The 20,473-nt window shown below is 49.3% G+C and overlaps 8 protein-coding genes across 8 annotated transcripts; 6 read left to right on the top strand and 2 right to left on the bottom strand.

The window, feature by feature from the left end:
• Positions 1-391: 391 nt before the first annotated feature.
• N7479_011190 (curved DNA-binding protein (42 kDa protein)) lies at positions 392-1,948 on the top strand (the record flags this gene model as incomplete). The annotated part of the gene is made up of 5 exons (XM_057258881.1): positions 392-419; positions 559-642; positions 698-802; positions 875-1,687; positions 1,749-1,948. 5 exons carry the CDS (start codon positions 392-394, stop codon positions 1,946-1,948), a joined length of 1,230 nt encoding a protein of 409 aa, XP_057106339.1.
• Positions 1,949-3,219: 1,271 nt separating this feature from the next.
• N7479_011189 (putative PHD finger domain protein) lies at positions 3,220-6,810 on the top strand (the record flags this gene model as incomplete). The annotated part of the gene is made up of 5 exons (XM_057258880.1): positions 3,220-3,277; positions 3,890-3,942; positions 4,002-4,720; positions 4,774-5,460; positions 5,520-6,810. 5 exons carry the CDS (start codon positions 3,220-3,222, stop codon positions 6,808-6,810), a joined length of 2,808 nt encoding a protein of 935 aa, XP_057106338.1.
• A 659-nt stretch (positions 6,811-7,469) lies between these two features.
• N7479_011188 (uncharacterized protein) lies at positions 7,470-9,102 on the bottom strand (the record flags this gene model as incomplete). Its single annotated transcript, XM_057258879.1, has 7 exons — positions 7,470-7,597; positions 7,669-8,221; positions 8,287-8,481; positions 8,538-8,718; positions 8,775-8,845; positions 8,896-8,962; positions 9,014-9,102. 7 exons carry the CDS (start codon positions 9,100-9,102, stop codon positions 7,470-7,472), a joined length of 1,284 nt encoding a protein of 427 aa, XP_057106337.1.
• Positions 9,103-9,171: 69 nt separating this feature from the next.
• Positions 9,172-9,381, bottom strand: N7479_011187 (uncharacterized protein; the record flags this gene model as incomplete). Its single annotated transcript, XM_057258878.1, has 1 exon — positions 9,172-9,381. One exon carries the CDS (start codon positions 9,379-9,381, stop codon positions 9,172-9,174), a length of 210 nt encoding a protein of 69 aa, XP_057106336.1.
• A 219-nt stretch (positions 9,382-9,600) lies between these two features.
• N7479_011186 (dolichyl-P-Glc:Glc1Man(9)GlcNAc(2)-PP-dolichol alpha-1,3-glucosyltransferase ALG8) lies at positions 9,601-11,524 on the top strand (the record flags this gene model as incomplete). Its single annotated transcript, XM_057258877.1, has 6 exons — positions 9,601-9,677; positions 9,854-9,932; positions 9,998-10,191; positions 10,252-10,745; positions 10,808-10,947; positions 10,997-11,524. The coding sequence occupies 6 exons, from the start codon at positions 9,601-9,603 to the stop codon at positions 11,522-11,524; spliced, it is 1,512 nt and encodes a 503-aa protein (XP_057106335.1).
• A 1,874-nt stretch (positions 11,525-13,398) lies between these two features.
• Positions 13,399-16,777, top strand: N7479_011185 (uncharacterized protein; the record flags this gene model as incomplete). Its single annotated transcript, XM_057258876.1, has 7 exons — positions 13,399-13,401; positions 13,500-13,565; positions 13,628-13,771; positions 13,824-13,926; positions 13,985-14,001; positions 14,048-15,645; positions 15,697-16,777. The coding sequence occupies 7 exons, from the start codon at positions 13,399-13,401 to the stop codon at positions 16,775-16,777; spliced, it is 3,012 nt and encodes a 1,003-aa protein (XP_057106334.1).
• Positions 16,778-17,482: 705 nt separating this feature from the next.
• N7479_011184 (coenzyme A transporter) lies at positions 17,483-18,773 on the top strand (the record flags this gene model as incomplete). Its single annotated transcript, XM_057258875.1, has 2 exons — positions 17,483-17,728; positions 17,793-18,773. 2 exons carry the CDS (start codon positions 17,483-17,485, stop codon positions 18,771-18,773), a joined length of 1,227 nt encoding a protein of 408 aa, XP_057106333.1.
• Positions 18,774-19,161: 388 nt separating this feature from the next.
• On the top strand, positions 19,162-20,233 carry N7479_011183 (RNA-binding ATPase activator ESF2; the record flags this gene model as incomplete). The annotated part of the gene is made up of 2 exons (XM_057258874.1): positions 19,162-19,774; positions 19,854-20,233. The coding sequence occupies 2 exons, from the start codon at positions 19,162-19,164 to the stop codon at positions 20,231-20,233; spliced, it is 993 nt and encodes a 330-aa protein (XP_057106332.1).
• Between the last annotated feature and the right edge of the window lie 240 nt (positions 20,234-20,473).

Genomic DNA, 20,473 nt, shown 5'->3' with positions numbered 1-20,473 from the left:
GAATGGGGGTCTGAGCGAATCCTTGATTGTGGCGGAATCCGGGGTATCAGAGAATATATTTACAGTCTATATGACCAAATAAATACTAGATTTACCTAATAGCTATAGTTATATGTTTCCTCGACTCCGATCAACGGCGTAGCTCAGTATGAAGTCAAGGGCGATATTGCCATGACGTCTTCGGCAAAGCCCTAGGTAGCGGGCCTGAAACATCAGGCGACCACCACCCAACCCCACCAACGCTAAACGCCCGCTCCACGCTCTGCACACGACTCGATCTCGGTCTATTTCTCTCCTCTAGCTTCACACGGATTTACAATCCGAATACTTCTTTTAAAACCACTTACATTTACTTGTTAGTTACAGCTCCACGAGCTCAATTCACTTCACAATGGCGGAAGACAAAGCACCCGAAGTTGGTATGTAAACTCCGTCGTGGAAAGCTCTGACGTTTGTGGGCACAGAGTCCAATATGGGTCATGAGCTCGCTGGCACTCATCACAACAAAGAAAACATGTTCAGCTCATAGATCATAACTAACCATTCGATTATTTCTAGATTACACCCTCAACAACCCCGACACCTTGACCAAGTACAAGACCGCTGCGCAAATTTCTCACAACGTCCTTGACGCTGTTCTCGGTATGTTGCGCAAAAACTTCTTACTGTCCCACTTTGTGATCTAACATCTACATAGCCCTTTGCTTGGAGGGAGAGAAGATTGTCGAGATCTGTCAGAAGGGTGACAAGCTCCTCGACGAGGAGATTGCCAAGGTCTTCAAGGGCAAGAAGATTGCCAAGGGTTGGTTCACCCCCTCCCCACCCAATTAGTGGCAGAAGAACCACATAAACTGATTGTGACTTGTAAATCAAGGTATCTCTCACCCCACGACTGTCTCCCCTAGCTCATACGTGACTCCCTACACTCCTCTGGTGTCCGATGCCGCCGAGGCCGAGACCGTTCTGAAGGCCGGCGAGCTTGTCAAGGTCCAGCTTGGTGCTCAGATCGATGGATTCGGAACCATTGTTTGCGACATGGTGGTCGTCCCCAAGAAGGACTCCCCCAAGGAAGTTGTTACCGGCCGTGAGGCTGATCTCATTATCGCTACCCACTACGCCAACGAGGTCCTCCTGCGCCTCATGATTCCCCAGGGTCTGCTGGCTCAAGGTACTGATGAGGAGAAGAAGAAGGCCGCGGCTCAGAAGGCCCCTACTCAGGCCTACATGTCTTCTCTGCTCGAGAAGATCGCCAAGACCTACGACTGCACTGTCGTTGAGAACACCACCAGCTGGATGTTCGGCCGCAACGAAATTGAGGGTGAGAAGAAGATCATTCTCTCCCCCGGTAACGGCGTCCGCGGTGACGGTGTCCCCGAGGTCGGCGAAGTTTGGGGTGTTGAGATTGGCCTCAGTCTGGGATCCGGCAAGGTCAAGAACCTCGACCACCGTGCTACCCTACACCGCCGTACCACCACCACTTACGGCCTGAAGCGCCCCAGCTCCCGCCAGACTCTGTCTGAGGTTGTCAAGAAGTTCGGCACTTTCCCCTTCAGCTTGCGCCAGCTTGATGACGAGAAGGCCGCTAAGGTCGGTGTTGTTGAGTGTGTTCGTGGCGGTGTCCTGCGCCAGTACGAGCCCGCCGGCGAGACTGATGGTTCCCCCGTCTCCCGTCTGCTGACTACCGTTGGTAAGTACCGTTGAATTTGCATGGAGATGATTTGTACCTGTAAGCTAACCCTCATTCACAGCCATCACCAAGAACGGTCTCACCAAGCTCGCCGCTGCCAAGCCCGTCGATCTCGAGCAGATCAAGTCCGACAAGAAGCTCGAGGATGAGGAGATCCTCAAGATCCTCGAACAGCCCCTTGCCCGCTCTACCGGTAACAAGAAGAACAAGAGCAAGAAGAAGACCACCAAGGCCACCGAGACCACCGGCAGTGCTGAGTAAATATGAGTCAATGCTCTCAACAAATTTCCATGGTCATCATTTTCATGCAATACACTTTGACATAGTGTAGGACCTTTTGTCCAATCTGAATGCAAAACCGATATCCAATGACGAGCCTCGCTGCAGGTCATACGAAATCTATCCAAAAACAAAAGAGAAACACTTGATTTTTCCAATGACATGCGACAGGGCTGGCAATGCCAACCCATTTGTTTGGAAACCTCGGTATATACTTTATCGACGAGCTTGGCGCAGGGAAATCTCCTTCTTGTGCTTTTCCTTGGATGCCTGTCTGTCTGTCTTGTATGTAGCAATTGGAGCAGACTCCATGGACCAAATCAAGACGTTGCCAGTCTGTACTTGTGTGTATTGTAAACCTATATGGAGATGTTCTATTGAGATGGTGGCCATTGTAGTTCTCTATTAATTGCGTATGTTCTTGCTCATTTCGAATCTCAATCTGTAATCTGTTCCAGGCAGGTTGTTGCTTGAGAGAGAGGTTAGGACTAGATACATGTGCATTTCATGGTCGACTAGTCAATAGAAGGACGATGTTCAAATGTTTGTAGGTCCGTGACTTTCTTTCGGAGTATGCAATGGCAGGGCACTAGAACACTATCCTAAGTTACCTAGGTGATGTTTGTTTACTGACTGGCAATGATAGGGAATAGGTAACCGGTCCGTCCCAACTTGCTGGTGTGTGTAGAGTCTTGAGGCAATATAATTAAGATCTCTGTCTCATTCTTGTTGACTATTGAATCCCCATATGCAGAGATACATAGAGCCACGGCGTTTGGAGTATCTAGAGAGTGTATTCTATCCTAGTCACCATTTACCCGTGAGACATGCATACAATGGACAAACCCGTCCCCTAAGGTCAATATAGAGCCTGTCCACTTGCTTGGATGTCTAAGGTACTTGCTACACGGCCAGATTAGGTCTAGTAGAGCTAAGGTTAAGCAACCATTGAAGCTTTATTCACATGAAGACTCGTATTCTTTACATCAATAGATCAATAAAAGCTATTGTTCTCTGTAGGCATCCTCAAGGGAGACACCCAGGCATCGAGGTCAAGAGGTGACATGTCACCTGGACTCCTATCTATTCTATTGTCCCCGTTTGTTCTCAGTAAAAAGAACAATAGCCCTGGCCCAAAAAGGAAGGTCCCCCATTCTGGCAGAGTATTTATTCCCTCCCCCATCCCATCTTCTTCTTCTTCTTTTCTCTTCTCTTCTCCACGTTCTATCCATTTCGTTATCTCACCGTTAAAAATGGATGCCGTTCGAAACACCGTGCGTCGAGTCTCAAAGCGACTTCTCAACAAGAAGAGTAAGTAATGATCCTCCATCTAATCCAGTCCCCTTCCCTGGTATCCAGTCACATCTGTGACACGGATATCGCAGGCCCTCTGTTCACATTGGAAGATTACCTCATGCCATGCTTCTTTGTACCATGCTGTCCCTGTCTCCAGTCTCAGGTCCCCATACCATCATGTCTCCAGTCTCATGTTCCCATGTCACCACGTCCCTGCTCCCGTTGTGACTGAGGTGCAACACCTTATCTGTCTCTTGACCTGCACATTTCTCGGACAAAGACAAGTGGTCTTCTTATAACATTCCTCTTATGTCATTAAATGCCTTTTCATCTTCTGGAGCGGGATGTGCTCTGGCACTTGGTTCACTGAGCCCTGAGGTGCATGAGACACCACACTCCGCTCTCCCTCTCAAACAAACCAAGTCATGTCATTGAAACCACCATATCATTTTGCTCGCTTTAATATAAACGATACTTGCTCTTTCTATCCCACTGATCTGATCACTGGTCACTTCTGAGATGGGAGAGAACAAGATGTTGCATCTTTCAGGTGAAACTGAGAGATTACCCCACACTTTTTTTTCACTCATTTCCAAGATGAAACCAAACACTAACTTTTTCAAATAGCTGAAGCCGATAAGGCCATCAAAGAGAAGCAGGATGCAGCTGCTGCAACTGCTGTTCAGTACGTTGACTCCAAGAAGTTAGGGCATGGAGCGCGTGGCACTAACCCTAGCAGGCCCCTTCCGCCCGCCCCTACGGGGTCCACCCAGTCCGAGAGCCGTCAGGGCTCTTCTCAAACCGCGAAACGACGGAAGCTTCAGAAGAAGCCCCCGGGCCCTTCGAAGCCCACCCCCAGTATCGGACAATGAAACCGATTGGGGAATACCCATCGACCGCGGAGTACCGAGCTGCTGGTGTAGCTCCTCCCTCTGAACGGGCGCAACGCGTCGCGACCGTGCCGACCAGCGACCCGCGCAATGAAGCTACTCGCCCTTCCCCCGTCAACGGGGTTGAGAGCCTCACAGCCGACAAAGATCATTTTGATGTCGCTGAAGAAGCGTCACTTGCCTCAATCTCGCGCGAAGTCGAAACCATGGCCAATCGGGCCGTTCGCAACAGCACCACCCCGGCCGATGCAGCCACTCCTACCTCTACCTCCCCGGGCGCGGACGACACCAACAAGTACGTCACCGTGCTGATGTCTCTTCCTTTCCATCCCTCCGACAAATATGATGTTCGCAAACTCCGCGCTCTTATCAAGCAATCCATCATCAACGCAACCAAGGATGACAAGGAGCTGGTTGCCGTCACCCTTCTTTACTTCTGGTCCAATGCTGTGGACGATGAATTCCAACTTTCTTTAGTTGCCAACATGGCCGATGGTGAAGGAGATCAGCAAAAGCAATTTAGCCTCCAAGCCATCCTTAACGAGTCTAGTCAAGAAGCCCAACAGTGGTATCAGAAATACATTCGCGCTACAGCTAATGCAGCAGTTCTTCCCCCCGCAGTGAATCAAGCATGCCATCTGCCAATTCTATTGACGCAGAGCCCAGCTTCAAGGTCTCCGATATTTATCGCGACACAAGTGGTCCTCGTGTTGAGGAAGCTTTCCTGAGCGGCAAATCGAATACCGCTCCACTCAAGAGACCCAAGAAGCCATGCCGAGTCAATGAGAATGCTTACAAACGTAAGCGCCAATGGGAGATGGATCCTGATCACGAGGAAAAGATGCGAATTGTGCGTGCTCGTCTTCAAGCACAGTCTTATTCGGAAAATGACGCGGTTGTTCGGTACAGTGCAATTCGCACCCAGATTGGTCCTCCAGATGCCATTCAACATCCCTACAACATGGAGAACATCGACACTGGTGTCGATAAGGATATCGAGGAGATCAATCGTTCGCGCTCCCTCCCCGCCCAAACTTCTATCCTCGACATCCCTATTTCCAAGGGTCCGGAGCCCGAGGCTCCGTCTGTCTATTCACCATCTGCTTCGGTCATCGCTCGCAAGGCTGGCCAGCCTGTCTCACGACGCCAGAAAGCAAAGGCTAAGGCTCCTGAGCACCCACAGCGTGCGCGGTCGCTTTCTGTTGATACCACAATCTCAACTCTTTCTTCGCTCTCAAATTCTTGCTACTCAGTTCGATTTAACAACTGGTCTGGCGACCATGAACCACGCCAAAACCCGAATTCTATGTACGTGATTTCTTGGCGTGACTTGGCCCAGTTCTATGTGCTAACATGACATCTTACAGTGAACCCCCCGACAACAGCGACGATTGCCACCAATGTGGAAAAGGTGGCGATTTACTCTGCTGCGACACATGTATTAATTCTTACCATTTCGAATGCTTGGATCCCCCCTTGGATCCCAAGAATCCGCCAAAGGGAGAGTGGCACTGCCCCCAGTGTTCCATTCGCAACAGTTTCTCGACCCTGATCGCACACTCCAAACACTACAAGAAGACAGAGTTCCAACTTCCCCAGGATGTCAAGGAACATTTCGAGGGAGTGGATGAAGGAGTTGTGTTTGATGAAGACTATGCCCGGAATTTGAAGCATCAACGTTACTACAAGTCCGCGCCCCACCTGCCGCGGCTGACTAAAGCACCCAAGCAGGACGGCCCTATTATTTACGCGAATCCCATGCTTCTCCGTGAATACGACAACAAGGGAGACTGCATCCGTTGCTCCAAGTGTGGTTTTACATCCCAAGGTACACGTCCCATTATTACTTGCGACTACTGTCCTTGCCGCTTTCATCTGGATTGCCTTGATCCTCCCCGCGCACATCCCCCTAACCCAAAGGTCGGGTGGATGTGTCCTAATCATGTCACGCCTGACGATATGATTGCCACCAAGGATCTTAATGGCAGCGATGAGCGTATCCGCCGTATTCGTCGAACCAAGAACATGGCCTTCATTGATTGTGACATCATGGTTCCTGACGACCCAAATCAGAGTTTGTTTGACGAAGACTGGAGAGAGAAACGAGCCCGTTTCCTCGGAGGTGATGTCTGCTTGAATTTCATCACTGCTGTCAAAGAAGATCACCATGAAAGTCAAAAGAAATATGCCAAAGATGTTGAGCAAAAGTGCTTGGACTTGACCAAGCAAATCACCAATGACTACATCAACCGTGCTGAAACCGCCGGATCCAGCACCAACATCACCCAAACAGGTCTTCCCACCGACCTCTCCCGAAATGTTTCTTACGCTGTTAACAGCATGATCGTCGGCGCTCCCGTTTCCAATGACGAGTTTGACGCTGCCGCTGCTCTCCTCAGCATGGCTGCAAGCCAGCCTGCTCCTCCTGTTCCTGCTGTCGGCGAAGGCCACATCGCCGCAGCTGCCGGGCCTACCTCGCCCGTTGCTCAGAAGACTTCGTCCGGCATTGATGAGGAGTCCACCTTGGGATCCTCTCACGCTGCCAATTCTCCCCCCCCTCAACCCCGAATCCTCCCGCCCTCCTTCGGAGTCGCACCCCGACTCCGAGGTTCTCCCCCGGATCCCTGTGTTCAATCGCAAGCGATCCCGCGCTGCTGACCAGGGATCTGGGGGAGAACCGGCGCGCAAGCGCCAATACTCCAAGTCCAAGTGAGGTGAGCCAGGTGGCTCACCTCAATTCAGAACGCTGAGGCCTTTCACCTCAATTCAAAGTACACATGAAAAGGCCCTGAGGTGAAAGGCCTTGGCGTTCTGAATTGTGGATTTGTTTCTCTTGTTTTTTCTGTTTTGTTTTTTTTTTTTTTTTTCTAAAAATGTTTCAATTTCCCGATTGCCAGGGAGGCAATCGGGTGTTCCTCCGGGCTGCCCGGCCACGCCAGTTTTCTTTCAATGATGTTTTTTAACTTGCTTTGTTTTTTTTTTTGTTTTTTTTTTCTCAAAAAAAAAATTGCGTGGCCGGGTGGCTCGGAGGAACAATATGTACGATAGCATGGGCCAAAGGCCAAATGAATATTTGTCAGATTACTTTTCTCTCACTTGTAGATGTAAGAACTCTCGGATTTTCATGAACGTAATGATATTCGTACTCTATACATAATTTCTGGAAGGATAAATCAATACCGGTGCTCACCTCCGGGCAGGGCACACTTGTCAATATTATGAGTATCCCCCCACCCTTCATCACACAATGACTCCAGACAATACAGATTCAGATGGGACCAGGGGGTGAGGGGAAGCGAGGGACAAAACGGGGGTGCTCAAAGGAACTTCTTGGGCATGTTGGCCCGGCGACGCTTATAGATGACGTAGGAGATCACAAGGACCACCTGGAACGCGATCAGCAAGAAGATGAAGAAGCCCATACGAGGGCTAGAAGCGGTAATGACTATAAGATGAGAGAAAAGCAATTAGCAGATTGAACGAATTGAATCATCTGAACAAAGCAAGCGGACTTACCACTCAGCAGGTGACCCTGCAAGTTCTCACTCAGGCTGAGGTGGGATGAGCGCAGCGTCTCGTGGAGCTGGTTGAAGCGTCCACTGTAGTCCTTGCTCTGGAGAGCGACGCTTTGCAGTTCGGACTGGACGACCTGGAGCGCCTGCTCGACACGCGAAAGACGGGCATCGAATTGGGCGAGCTGGCGTTCCTGGGTCAGGGACTTTTGGACAAGCTCTGCGTGGCGCTGATCGGCCTTCTGGGCTTGGTTCTTGATTTCCTGGAGGATGAGGTTGGTGGCCTTACTGGCCAGCTGGATGCGACCGCTGAGGTCGGTGATCTGGGTAGCCAAGCCGTTCATGTTGACTTCGGCGCCCGAGTTAATTATCGGCTGAGCAGGCTGGTCAGGAATTTCATTGACAATTGGCTGCTGGGGAGTGCTGCCTTGGTTGGAGGGAATTGTCGAGCCTTGGCTTGCGGCGGACTCGAGGATGAACTTGAAGACCTCGAATGTATCTGGGTTTTCGGGAGTGGCTGCTGTGATACCAAAGGTGTTTCCAGCGGGTAGGGTGACCTGTGAAGGTTAGTATGTTCAAGGTGGGTGCAGCATGATGTCGGCGGGATATGGTGTGTGCATACTTTGTTGGTTGAGAAGCAAAGCTTGTCGTCAATGGTGACTTCAAAGATAGAGCTAGTGTGTTTGAGTTTGAAAATTGATGGACGGCCTAGGTTGCGGTAGGAGTAGTCGCAGTGGCCAAAGGCTAAGTTGTCTGGGCTGTTATGGCTTTTGTAATCGATGGTACCGTCATTCAGGAATCCACGGACACTGCCACCCTATAGGTAAGGTTAATCAATACGCCTCGACAATACGGGACAGGGCCAATACGCACTCTTCCACCATGCGTATCAATTACTAGAGCGAAGCCATCGAATCGGCCCACAGTATAGATGCTCGAGGTACCAATGCTAGACTGGCCTTCCTTGGTATACCATAATTGCAGGATTCCACCCGCTCTTTCTGGTCCGCTTGCTCGGAATTGAAGTTCTGCTGACCATTCCGACTGAGAGACTCTATATCAATGTTATTATCCGGTGTCCGGTATCACGGCTTGAAGCCCATCACTTACGGACTTTGCGCCCAAGCTGATCCCCGTGTGTTTCCAGGGTACGGCGGCGTTAAGATGAGCTTGTCTGATAGCTGTACAGCTGTTAGATCAGTTCGGCCATGTTTCATATAGGCCGACTCACAACAGACGGTTCATGGCCCTCTCCTCCGATTACCCATCCGGGGATAGAGTCTCTGTGTGGTGATATCCTGGTCTGAAGGTCAGCTCAGTCAAAGGCTGAACATGGGCATTATACTAACGTTTGACCGGTTCCGAAGCTAGAGCTTTCAATAATCTGGGCTGTGGACCCTACGGCAAGCAATGCCAGGGAAGCTAACGTTCTGATCATGTTGTGTGATTTAACGGCTCGTGGAGCTTGATGATGATATAGATTTGCGGAATTTTTGCGCAGCAGATATCAGCGCTTGCTATGGTTTGAGTCGCGGTCACAATTCCGATTGCAAATGCTGGAGACAACACTAGTGGTGATCCAGCCGACAACAATGGCAATAATGCAGAGGCGAGCTTCCTTCGCAATGACGGCGGCCGATGGTGAGAAATCAATGAAGTGATGGAGTTGTACACTATTGAGAATCGTGTGGCGGATTCCGACGTCTGTGAAGTCCATACGGAGAGTGTGTTTCTTTTTGACTGATATGCGTTGTATTGACTTATCTGTCCTTACTGCCCAGGTGTTTGGCTCCTGATTTGACCTCCGACCTCCGCATTGTCACGTGTTCGCAAAATACCGTGCGGAGGAAGCTACTCACTTCGCCGATTTGCGCATTCCTGCATCTTGTGTCTTCTCATTTCCAACACCGCTACCCCATCATGCGCAGGAGCTCCAATGGCTGACTTATACCCTTCATTGGCGCAATGCGCCATCGTTGCAGCTGCCTTCAAGGTGCTGCTCTTCCCCGCATAGTAAGTCCCGCTCGTCTTGCCACAGCAAAAAATATCAAGGAGACAGGTGGAAAGATATCGAACAAGCACTGCAAAACAGCTGCCAAAAAACTACAAAGGAGACCCAACGGGAGTTTGGACCAGGATATCGGGGTTACCAAATGAGCTTTGCTGACATGCTTTTGTTTGTGTTGTAGCAAATCGACCGATTTTGAGGTCCATCGCAATTGGCTCGCCATCACCCATTCTCTCCCAATTCAAGAATGGTATTACGAGGTACGCTCAGTCGGGGCGCATGATTATTGGGCAAGTGTCGTCAGTGTTGACTTAGGTTGGTCTAGAAAACCTCGGAATGGACGCTCGATTACCCACCGTTCTTTGCAGCCTTCGAGTGGCTGATGTCGCAGGCTGCTGCGTATGCAGACCCTGCTATGTTGGTCGTGAAGAACCTTGGCTATGACTCCTGGCAGACTGTCTACTTTCAAAGAGCAACTGTCATTTTGACAGAGCTAGTTCTCGTCTATGCACTTAGTCGGTATGGCACTCGATCTTGTCTTTTCATCGATTGAATGGAATTCTGACTGCCGTTCAATAGATTTATTAAGTCCGTTCCTTTGCCGAACAGGCAGGCTGCACATGTGGCCAGTCTTTCCATCCTGCTATCCCCCGGTCTCCTTATCATTGATCATATCCACTTCCAATACAATGGCTTCATGTATGGACTCCTGGTCCTATCAATTGTCCTGGCTCGCAAGCAATCGACTCTCCTTTACAGTGGCATCCTCTTCGCGGTGCTGCTATGCATGAAGCACATATATCTCTATCTCGCTCTCGCCTACTTCGTCTATCTGCTGCGCACCTATTGCCTTAGTCTCAAATCAGTTTTCCGGCCCCGATTCGGTAATATTTTCAAACTTGGATTCTGCGTGGTTGGCGTTTTTGCAATTGCCTTTGGGCCATTTGCCCAATGGGGCCAATTGATGCAGCTCAAGGACAGGCTGTTTCCGTTTTCCAGAGGGCTGTGTCACGCGTACTGGGCGCCAAATATCTGGGCTATGTACTCCTTTGCTGATCGAGCACTTATTTCTGGTAAGTGGTCTCTATCGCTCCTGCCGCACCCGAAATACAATTTTATCTGACAACGTCTGTAGTTGCTCCACGGCTGGGCCTTCCTGTGAACACCGATGCTCTGAACAGCGTCACACGAGGACTGGTGGGAGACACCTCTTTTGCTGTCCTTCCCGAGGTTACAAAGGAACAAACTTTCATATTGACATTCTTGTTCCAGCTGGTAAGTGTTCCTCGTCTTGTGTCTTTGGCCTTCTCTCACAGTTGCCTAGGTTCCTCTCGTCAAGGTATGGTTCAACCCAGGGTGTTGGGATACTTTTGTCGGTGCAATCACTCTCTGTGGCTATGCATCATTCCTCTTCGGCTGGCATGTGCATGAGAAAGCCATTCTCCTCATTATCATCCCATTCAGTCTGATCGCCCTCAAGGACCGTCGCTACTTCAGCGCCTTCCGACCTCTGGCAGTTGCAGGGCATGTCTCACTCTTTCCACTCCTATTTACAGCAGCCGACTTCCCCCTCAAGACCATTTATACAGTCATGTGGTTAGTGCTGTTCCTCTTCGTCTTCGACCGAGTTGCACCTGTCCCCGAGCGGCCCCGAATTTTCCTATTCGACCGGCTTTCGCTGCTTTATTTGACCATTTCTATTCCTTTGATTATCTACTGCTCCCTGGGGCACCACTTGATATTCGGATGGGACCGGCTAGAGTTCCTACCATTGATGTTCATGAGCAGTTATTGTGCCCTCGGCGTTGTCGGAAGCTGGGTTGGGTTCATGGTGGTTTATTTTACATCTTAGATTTATCAAAATAAGGATCAAATAATTATTTCATATCTTTGGCTGTCAAGTATGAACTTCAAACCTCTCGAGGTCATTTGAAGTGATTCACAGGGGCAATATCCAGATGTAGAATGTTTGCATTGTTTGTTTCCACGTGGATAAGACCCACGGCTCACAGAGTCTATTCCCTCACTAGTCCCAATCTGGTTAGTCTCCCTTCATCCATGGTAGGCCTGCAGCCAAATGCAGGTCGGATAGAAACATGGGGGAAGATTTCTGTTTTCTGTTCTTCCATTCTAGGACTATGCTGGCAATTTGGATGTAAATATCTCGGTGTTCTCTTACCTATTTGGTTTATTTACTGGTATAGGTAATTGTCTGGTTATCAAAATTCATATATACTGCACATATATATTTCCAAATGTGAAAGTTCGCCTTAACCAGCTTGTCTAGATATTTTCACCTTCCACTAGCTACTAACAGTTATTTCAAGGTTACTAGGTGAAATTACAAGCAACCGGGCTAAAGCAACAAAATATCAAACATATATACCCACAATGATTGTGAGTGGCGGTTTTACACATAAAGCACGTTTGTTATTCACGTCTAGCCGCGCGACAAACAGTCACAAAAAAAAGGGTGTGATGAGATGTAAAAGAGAAGCTCTTGAAATCCAGTAAGTATAGGCAGATACGGAGTACTGTTTATTCAATAATAGATATCTGGGTGGCCAATGCACTTGTGACACCGTGGCTGAAGAAGGTGTATCAAATCTACATGGATGCCAACCATAGCTGCTTACTTTCTAAAGAATTATAAAGGTGATGTATAGTCATCAGCCAAGATACCTGATCTAGGATGTGCATACAAAGCTCTTTGATAATCATGACTTGCACCTCAGTGGAATACAGTCTCAAAATAGATCTGGGTATATTTTAAGTATGAAATATGACTACATAGGTAGATGACGGTAGGGTGAACAAATAAGACCTGAGCAATTAAAGCCAAAGAGAATATTGTTGAAAGGTTGATGTTTCATGCTAAAAATACAAACAAAGCTGGTGGTTGGCATGAACCCGTTAGTTCCAATTGATTGTCCCGATCTTAGCCCCCGGGGTGGTGACCGAAGAATAGGCGAGAATTGATAATCGCATTCAAGAATAGAAATTTGACAGAAACTTGAAGTGAAAAGGATCTAGATAAATTCTCCTCAACCAGAGGAGTCGAATGAGGGTAAATACGGGTAGAGTTGGGAAAGAAAGGAAGAAATAATTGATAGTCGGGGGGATGACGAGGGAGAGGGAGAGTCGAGGGTCCCGAGGAAAGCCCAGCGTTTTTCTGCTGGGCTTTGGCTCCCGCTTGCTCCTCCTCTCCACCAATCAGCATCCACCGCTGATTCGCGGTCCTGCAATGATCTACCGCTTCCTTTTTGTCTACCTTTCTTCTTTCCTGCTTCCTACATCCTCAAATATTCACTTCCCCCCCTCACCTGATATTATACCAGCTCATCACCTCAGAATCGCTTGGTTCGCCAACTTCATACTAGACGCGTTCTACTCCGGTAAGTCCGCATGAATTCCCGAGGCATCGCTATTCCACTGTTCGCGCGTATTCTGGATCTGCGACCAGGCCTGATCATGACAATTCCCTCCCACAACCGCCACCTCCCCACGCAACGGTGCACCCGAGTAACTGGAATATCTACAATCTATATCACAGCTCCCGTTACCTCCGCCGATTGCGTGTCTGACGCGGTCTCTACCTTCACACACTCAATCGACAAGCTTCACTCGCTAACTAAGATCGCGTTTTGTTTAGTCCCGTTCATGATCGATTCTGTACACGGTAGCTCCTGGCCGACTGGCGCGTCCACACTTAATACTTAAAGCATCATGGTATGCAACACCGTATCCGATGGAATGATTGCGGAGATGCCATGAAGAAAGTGGTGAATGTTACGGAGACAAAGAGACTGACGCAATTGCATGGATAGGTTTTATTCAAACGGAAACCGGTCCAATACCTCCCACAAACTGTCATTGAAGATGATAGCTCCGAGGTATGTATTTTATTACGCATACTGCAGACTTTCTCGCTGATCTTCTTTTTTTTCCCTTCCAGGTTTGGGTTATTCCGGAGACCAATGAGGTCTTCACCAGCTATGAGCCTTATCTCCAGCGAATGGACTTTTACAAACAACGCCGTTTCATCTGCGAGATCACCGGCCATTCGGGCTTAACCTTTTTCGAGGCGCTCCGTAGCGAGGTATGTTATAATATGGGCACCAAGTGATGGATATATGCTAAGCCTTCACTAGACGGAGGAGTCGCGTGAAGTTAACAACAGTTTCCCCGATGCGCTGAGAGAGCCTATTCTGCGCAGGATTCAGTTCTCTACAGTTTCGAGGGTGGACAGCCTGGGTATGCTATTCCTGTCATTTCTAGTAGTTTGAAACAAGCTAATATTACTCTTTCTCAGTGGATGAAATATATGAAGTGAGATAATCCCATCATCTATTAACAACTGATCTAACAAACCTAGGAATTCAAATCAGACTTCTACCCAGGCGAAGCTGTGCTCATTTTGCTTGAGGATAGTAGTCGGCTTCATGGTACCATCAGAGACAAGGCAAACTTCGCAGAACAGTTATATGCCGATGGAACCATTAAAACACCTGCTTTTGCCAGGTATCTGGTTAAGATCCTGGATCGACAAAATGAAGAGGCCCTGCTGGACCAGGACCACATCACGCGCGACCGAAAGGCATTCACTAAACTGATGCTGCGCGGATTTATCAAAAACAACGTCACCAGAGAATCCTGGACAGGTGCCCCCTGGTTGGTCAAACCATCTGTCGCAGAGACATACAAGATTCCAATCGAGGTGCCTAAGCATCTGCAGTATGGTGCGAAGGTAGCAGAGAAGAAGGCGATGAAGAAAGCGGACCAAGATGGCTTCTTCGGTTTCTTTTCTTCTCAGCAGCTGCCCGAGCTGAAACCCGCAGTTAAGGGACAGAAATCAAAATTATCTGCACACGACATGGCAAAATCAAGGGAGGCCCAGTACCAAGAGTATCAGCGGTCACTGAATGGTAACCCATCATTCCTTCTGCCTTCCAACCCTTTGCGCCCCTCCAAACCGCCACTGGTTGGCGATAGGAAGCTTGCCGGACTCCCGGCAGTTGTCATCAAGAACGAGCCAAGAGCACTGTCCCCACCACCAATCAAGTATCCTATCGAAGATCTGGACCTTGCTCCTAATTCTGAAAAGCAGCACCGGCCTACCTTGAAATTTATGATGGTAGGCGAGTCTGAAGACGATGGTGCCGCGGACCTTTTGCTTGATGATCTTGAGCCGGAAACGGTGGGTTTGCTCCTGGAGACTTGGGACACACTCAATGTCTACTGTGAAGTATTCGAACTGGATTCTTTCACCTTTGACGATTTCATTCAAGCTATGCGGTTCTCATCCGATGAAGTGGACTGCGAGCTGTTTGTTGAAGTGCATTGCGCCGTTCTTAAAAAACTTGTCAATTCATCAGATGATGATGGTGCTGTTCAGATTTCACTCCCAGACTTCCCTGCTGAGGATTCCGACGAATCTGAATCCGAAGAGGAGGAGGAAGAGGAGGAGGAAGAAGAGGCCGAAAAGGAGACCCCAGAGCCTCAGGCGAAGCCCGGGAGAATGACAACTAGAGGAAGTTTGGCCAAGGAAGAGGCAGTCGTCATCAAAGCACAGATTAATGAAGACGAACCCGAGGAGATAAAGATCCATCGTGCCGGCGAAATGTTTGAGAAATATGGCTGGATTGATCGTCTCCGCAAACGCGATTTCCGCAATGGTGGATGGCAGTTGGTGATGGTTGGACTTTTGCACCAGCTATCTATCCGTCCTCGCTCGGAACAAGTCTGCAACACCATTCTCAAGCATCTGGCACCCCTCGATCGCGAGCCTACACAGTATACCGTACAGGAGCAGTACCAAACACTTGATATCAATTTGCGTACCAAGGCGCTTCAGATGATTTGCATGTTGAGCTTGGAGACCAAAGCCATCCGGAACTATCTAGAAGAGTGCAGCAATCAGATGACAGAGTTGCGCAAGGAGAAAATCGAGTATCAGAAGGCGCGCAAAGCAGGGTAAGCCAATCCTTGACTATTGTCATTTCAACTGCTAACATCGGCTTTCAGACTCATCGAGCTTCGTCAGCTGCACCAGGAACGCAAGGCTGTTCAGCCCGAACCCGAAAAGGCCGGCAAGTCACCTACGCCAGTGCCCGAGCTGGACGGCTTGGATGATTCTCGGTTGGAAGGGGACTCTGAAATGGTTGGGGACACAGAAGACGAGGATATCCCTCGACCACGCTCATTACGCGGAGGGATTGATCGGGCCTTGGAGCGTAAACGGAAGCAAGAATTGGAAAAGGAGCGTAAGGAGATATTGGCGAAGCAGCCTAAAGGGTCCAAGCAATACCAGCGAGTCTTGAAAAAGATTGACGAGCAAAAGGCAAAGATCGAGAAGCTCCAGGATCAGATCGAGACTGTGGAGAACAGCCTTCGTGAAACCGACTGCCCTCGAACCCGATGCCTTGGACTGGATCGCTTCTGCAATCGCTACTGGTGGTTTGAGCGTAATGCGATGCCCTACGAGGGTATGCCGGAAAGCTCAACGGCCGAGGCATGCTATGCCAATGGCCGCCTGTGGGTTCAAGGCCCGGATGAAATGGAGCACGCCGGCTTCATCGACGTGACTGACGAGCAGCGCAAGCAGTACCAGAAGCATTTCCAAACCACCCCTGCAGAGCGCAAGAAGAACGAAGAAGGGCCAACCCATGTGTCAAATGCCCGTGAATGGGGCTACTATGAAGACCCAGAGGCAATTGAACAGCTCGTGGTGTGGCTGGACTCGCGCGGCAACCGGGAGTCCAAGTTGCTGAAGGAGCTGCTCATCCAGCAAGAGTACATCGCCAAGTACATGAAGAATCGCAAGGCGTACCTAGCCGAGACGCCTGATAGAGCTGAGTCGGAGGACATCCCGGCCAAACGTGTCACCACCCGGACCAAGACCTATGTGGATGTGAATGAGAATAGCCCCCGCTGCCTGCGCTGGAAAAACACGACGGCGTTGTCCCAGCATGGACATCTCCATGTTGATCCTGGGCGGCCAGCCAAGCGCAAGCGGGTTTCGGATGACACTAGAGTGACCAAGGCAGCTAAACAGGCCAAGCAGGCTAAGCCCTTGACCCGAACACGCGCTCAGCGCAAGGGGTAATGCCTTCAGAAGTCATTAGTTCTACATACAATATCACGCGACCACGATATTCTTTGTACTTCGTATACATTTCGAGCTGCATGGAGACGGGGAGTTCATTTCCTTTCTAACTAGCATTTTTTTTGGGAAGAAGTTAAATAGCTTAGAAGCAATGCAATAACATAGAACAAGTATTCTTCCCAATAGAATAAATCTAGACTTGCAATGAGGGCTACAATGAAGGCTACAGGATAGATTATCGGCTACATGTCCCAATTAGGACTAGTGACGACAGAAAGCGATGACAAACCGGCATCTCGGGACTCGCTGATTTTGCGGGCCGTATTAATACTGTAATCCGCCGGCTATTCGCGGAGAGTCGCTGGTATCGGCATGTCAGAATGTTCGTACATAACGATATCTGGAACCATCCAAATTTCGCAAATACGTCAGTGGAAAACAGCACATAACGTTATTACTCTTTCACCTTTTGCCATTGTATTGTCATATCCTTCTTTCAATTTCGTTTTAAGCTTGCTGTGCTACACACTTAACTACTATACCTGCATGCACAGTTGCAGCGTTCCGAAGATCATCCGATACGCCGAGAATATTCGTTGATTATCGCCGAAACTGATCACGAGGACGACTGCCCCGGATATTCTCACCCCTCCTGTGAGCCTCGGTTGCTCTCACAATCCCGTCTTTTTTCCCTCTTCCTATCCCATGTCGACTGGTCATTCGGACCATGCCTATGACCCCGACAAATCCCCAGACTCTACTCCGCAGTCCGCTCTGATGAGCGAGACCGTACACCGGGGATCGTCGCCCGTCGGCGGCGTCACGAAACTAATTGTGTCAAATAATTCCGCCGCCATGGACAAATCAGATAATGGCGACACCAAGATTAAAAAGCGTTCTATGGATTATGTGATAAGGAGTGGAATTGCTGGAGGGCTGGCAGGGTGTGCGGTAAGTTTCGATCCGTTACAGGTGATTGCGAGTTTTGTACTGACCGATGCGCCGGACGTTATAGGCCAAGACCGTGGTAGCGCCCCTCGATCGCGTGAAGATTCTCTTCCAGGCGTCAAACCCTCAATTCGCCAAATACACAGGCAGCTGGACTGGCCTGGCAGCAGCGATTCGAGATATCAAGCGCACCGAAGGCTTCCAGGGCCTGTACAAGGGCCATTCAGTGACTCTCCTTCGAATTTTTCCATATGCCGCGATAAAGTTTCTTGCATACGAGCAGATCCGTGCAGTTATCATTCCTTCCAGCGAACATGAGACCCCATTCCGCCGCTTGGTCTCCGGCAGTTTAGCCGGTGTCACCTCTGTATGTTTCACATATCCACTAGAGTTGATGCGCGTGCGAATGGCATTTGAAACCCGACAATCGCATCGCTCAGGCTTGGTGGATATATGGCGGCAAATCTATCATGAGCGTGTTCAACCCCCACCAACAACCAAATCTGCCGCGGCCGCGCAGTCCTCTTCCGTTGCTGTTGCCGAAAGTGCTTCATCTGCCGTTTCGAAAGTTGTCCCGCGCACCGGAATTACCAATTTCTACCGCGGCTTCTCCCCTACTATCCTCGGAATGCTCCCTTATGCCGGAATGTCTTTCCTTACGCATGACACAGTGGGTGACTTGTTCCGCCACCCAAGCGTAGCGCCCTACACTCTCAGAAAAACAACAGAGCCAGAAAACCCCGCGGATCGACCCAAACGACCGCAGCTCAATACCACATCTGAGCTTCTGTCTGGTGCTATGGCCGGTCTAGTTTCGCAGACTTCATCATACCCAGTGGAGGTCCTCCGCCGGCGGATGCAAGTCGGTGGTGCAATTGGTGATGGACGCCGACTCGGCATTGCAGAGACGGCTCGTACGATCTGGCTTGAGAGAGGCTTCAGAGGATTCTGGGTCGGACTAACCATTGGATACGTTAAAGTTGTGCCCATGGTTGCAGTGAGCTTCTACGTTTATGAGCGAGCAAAGGTGTCGTTGGGGATCAATTAGACTTGTGACATACTCAATTTTTTGTCCTTTCTTTGCATATACCATGAGGGCTCTTGATACTAGTTCTCTGTGGCGTTTCGTGGATACCTTGGGTCGGTTCTTTTTAACATACGGTGCCTGAAGGGCTTCTTCAGAGATATACCAGTACAAAATTTCCAAAGAATTTTCTTTAGTTTTTCATCAAAATTTATTTTAAAGCCCTTCTAAGCTGAACTGTCTCATACATCTGATAACTATCGACTTGGATAGGTGGCTGATGGTGTGGCTGATTGGTAGATCTAACCTTGGAACGGGTCGACTCCGAGGGCACAGACCACCCGCATAAAAAAAGTTGCAGACTTCTGCCTCCCACGACCAAGCCTATCAACCCTACTCGGATTTTTACAAAATGACGACCCGCAAACATAACGATTTCCTAGACATCGCGGCCAGTGACGATGAGGCCAGCGGCAGCGACCGCGGCTACGACTCCGAAGCCAATGTGGTGGAGAGCAAAGGCCGGGCCGTGAAGCGGCGACGGACGACAAGCACACAAAATTTCTCGCAGGAGTCTGACGAAGACGAGGATGAAGACAACAAAGATACCGAAAACAAAGATGAAGATAACGAGGACGAAGACGGTGGCGCAAGCCTAAAAGACTCAGAACAACCCAGCACCAAACCAGCCAAGTCGCTCAAAGCAAAGGGCAAGCTTGCTAAGCTGTCTAAACTGGCCAACGGAAAAGAGCCCAAGAAAACACGCTCAGGCGTCATATACTTCTCTTCCCTCCCGCCATATCTGAAACCCTTCGCCTTGAAAGCAATGCTAGAGAAGAGAGGGTTCGGAGATATCACGAAGATCTTCCTAGCGCCTCTTCTCCCGTCTGCAGCCGGTAATCGAAATCGATCGAATAAGAGAAAACTCTACACCGAAGGATGGATCGAGTTCGCCAACAAGAAGACGGCCAAGATCTGCGCGGAGACATTGAATGCGACTATTGTTGGTGGTTTGAAGTCAAGCTGTGAGTCTACCTGTTATTGCTGCCATTATCTACGTCCCTGCTATTTCGATATGAATACTGACCAGTGCAATGATTGTAGGGTATCACGATGATGTCTGGAACATAAAGTATCTCTCACGGTTCACTTGGGATGATCTTATGCAATCCGTACAACGAGAGCGATCTGAACGGGAAAGCAAGCAGAAGATTGCTGATGCTCGCGAAGCCAAGGAAGCTAAATTATTCATTGAGGGTGTTGAGCGTGGTCGGATTGCTGATGGCATGGCGAAAAAGAATGAGGAGAAGATGAAGAGGCGGTTGGAGGAGGCTGGTAATGACGATAAGGAACTGCCGCAGCCCAAGAAGGCTGCGCAGTCTACAAAAAGGCGGTTCCATTTCCAGCAGAATGAGGTTGTTAAGGGATCGAAGGATGGCGCTATGGCCGATGAGGCGAAGCGGGTGCTCGGGAAGATCTTCTGAGCTAGAATTTTATGGGGAACATTGTTTTTATTGGCTTCTATAGCATCCGGTATGTTTAAGGTTGACAGCCCGGTCTTCTAATATCATTCACCAAAATGTAACATTCTGATGTTGATGAGTACATTTGACTGAAATTCGACATTCTTTTCTCCCTGTAGACTCCATTCAGTACTAAATTCATCCTAATGGTGATGCAAATACACAATCACGGCTCTAGTATCTCGAACAATACACTTGTTT

Source organism: Penicillium vulpinum (genome assembly GCF_028829585.1).
Source record: "Penicillium vulpinum strain IBT 29486 chromosome Unknown utg000004l_segment0_segment0, whole genome shotgun sequence".
Classification (NCBI taxonomy): domain Eukaryota; kingdom Fungi; phylum Ascomycota; class Eurotiomycetes; order Eurotiales; family Aspergillaceae; genus Penicillium; species Penicillium vulpinum.
Note: the sequence above shows the minus strand (reverse complement) of the source record. Positions and strands in the feature narration are given on the sequence as shown.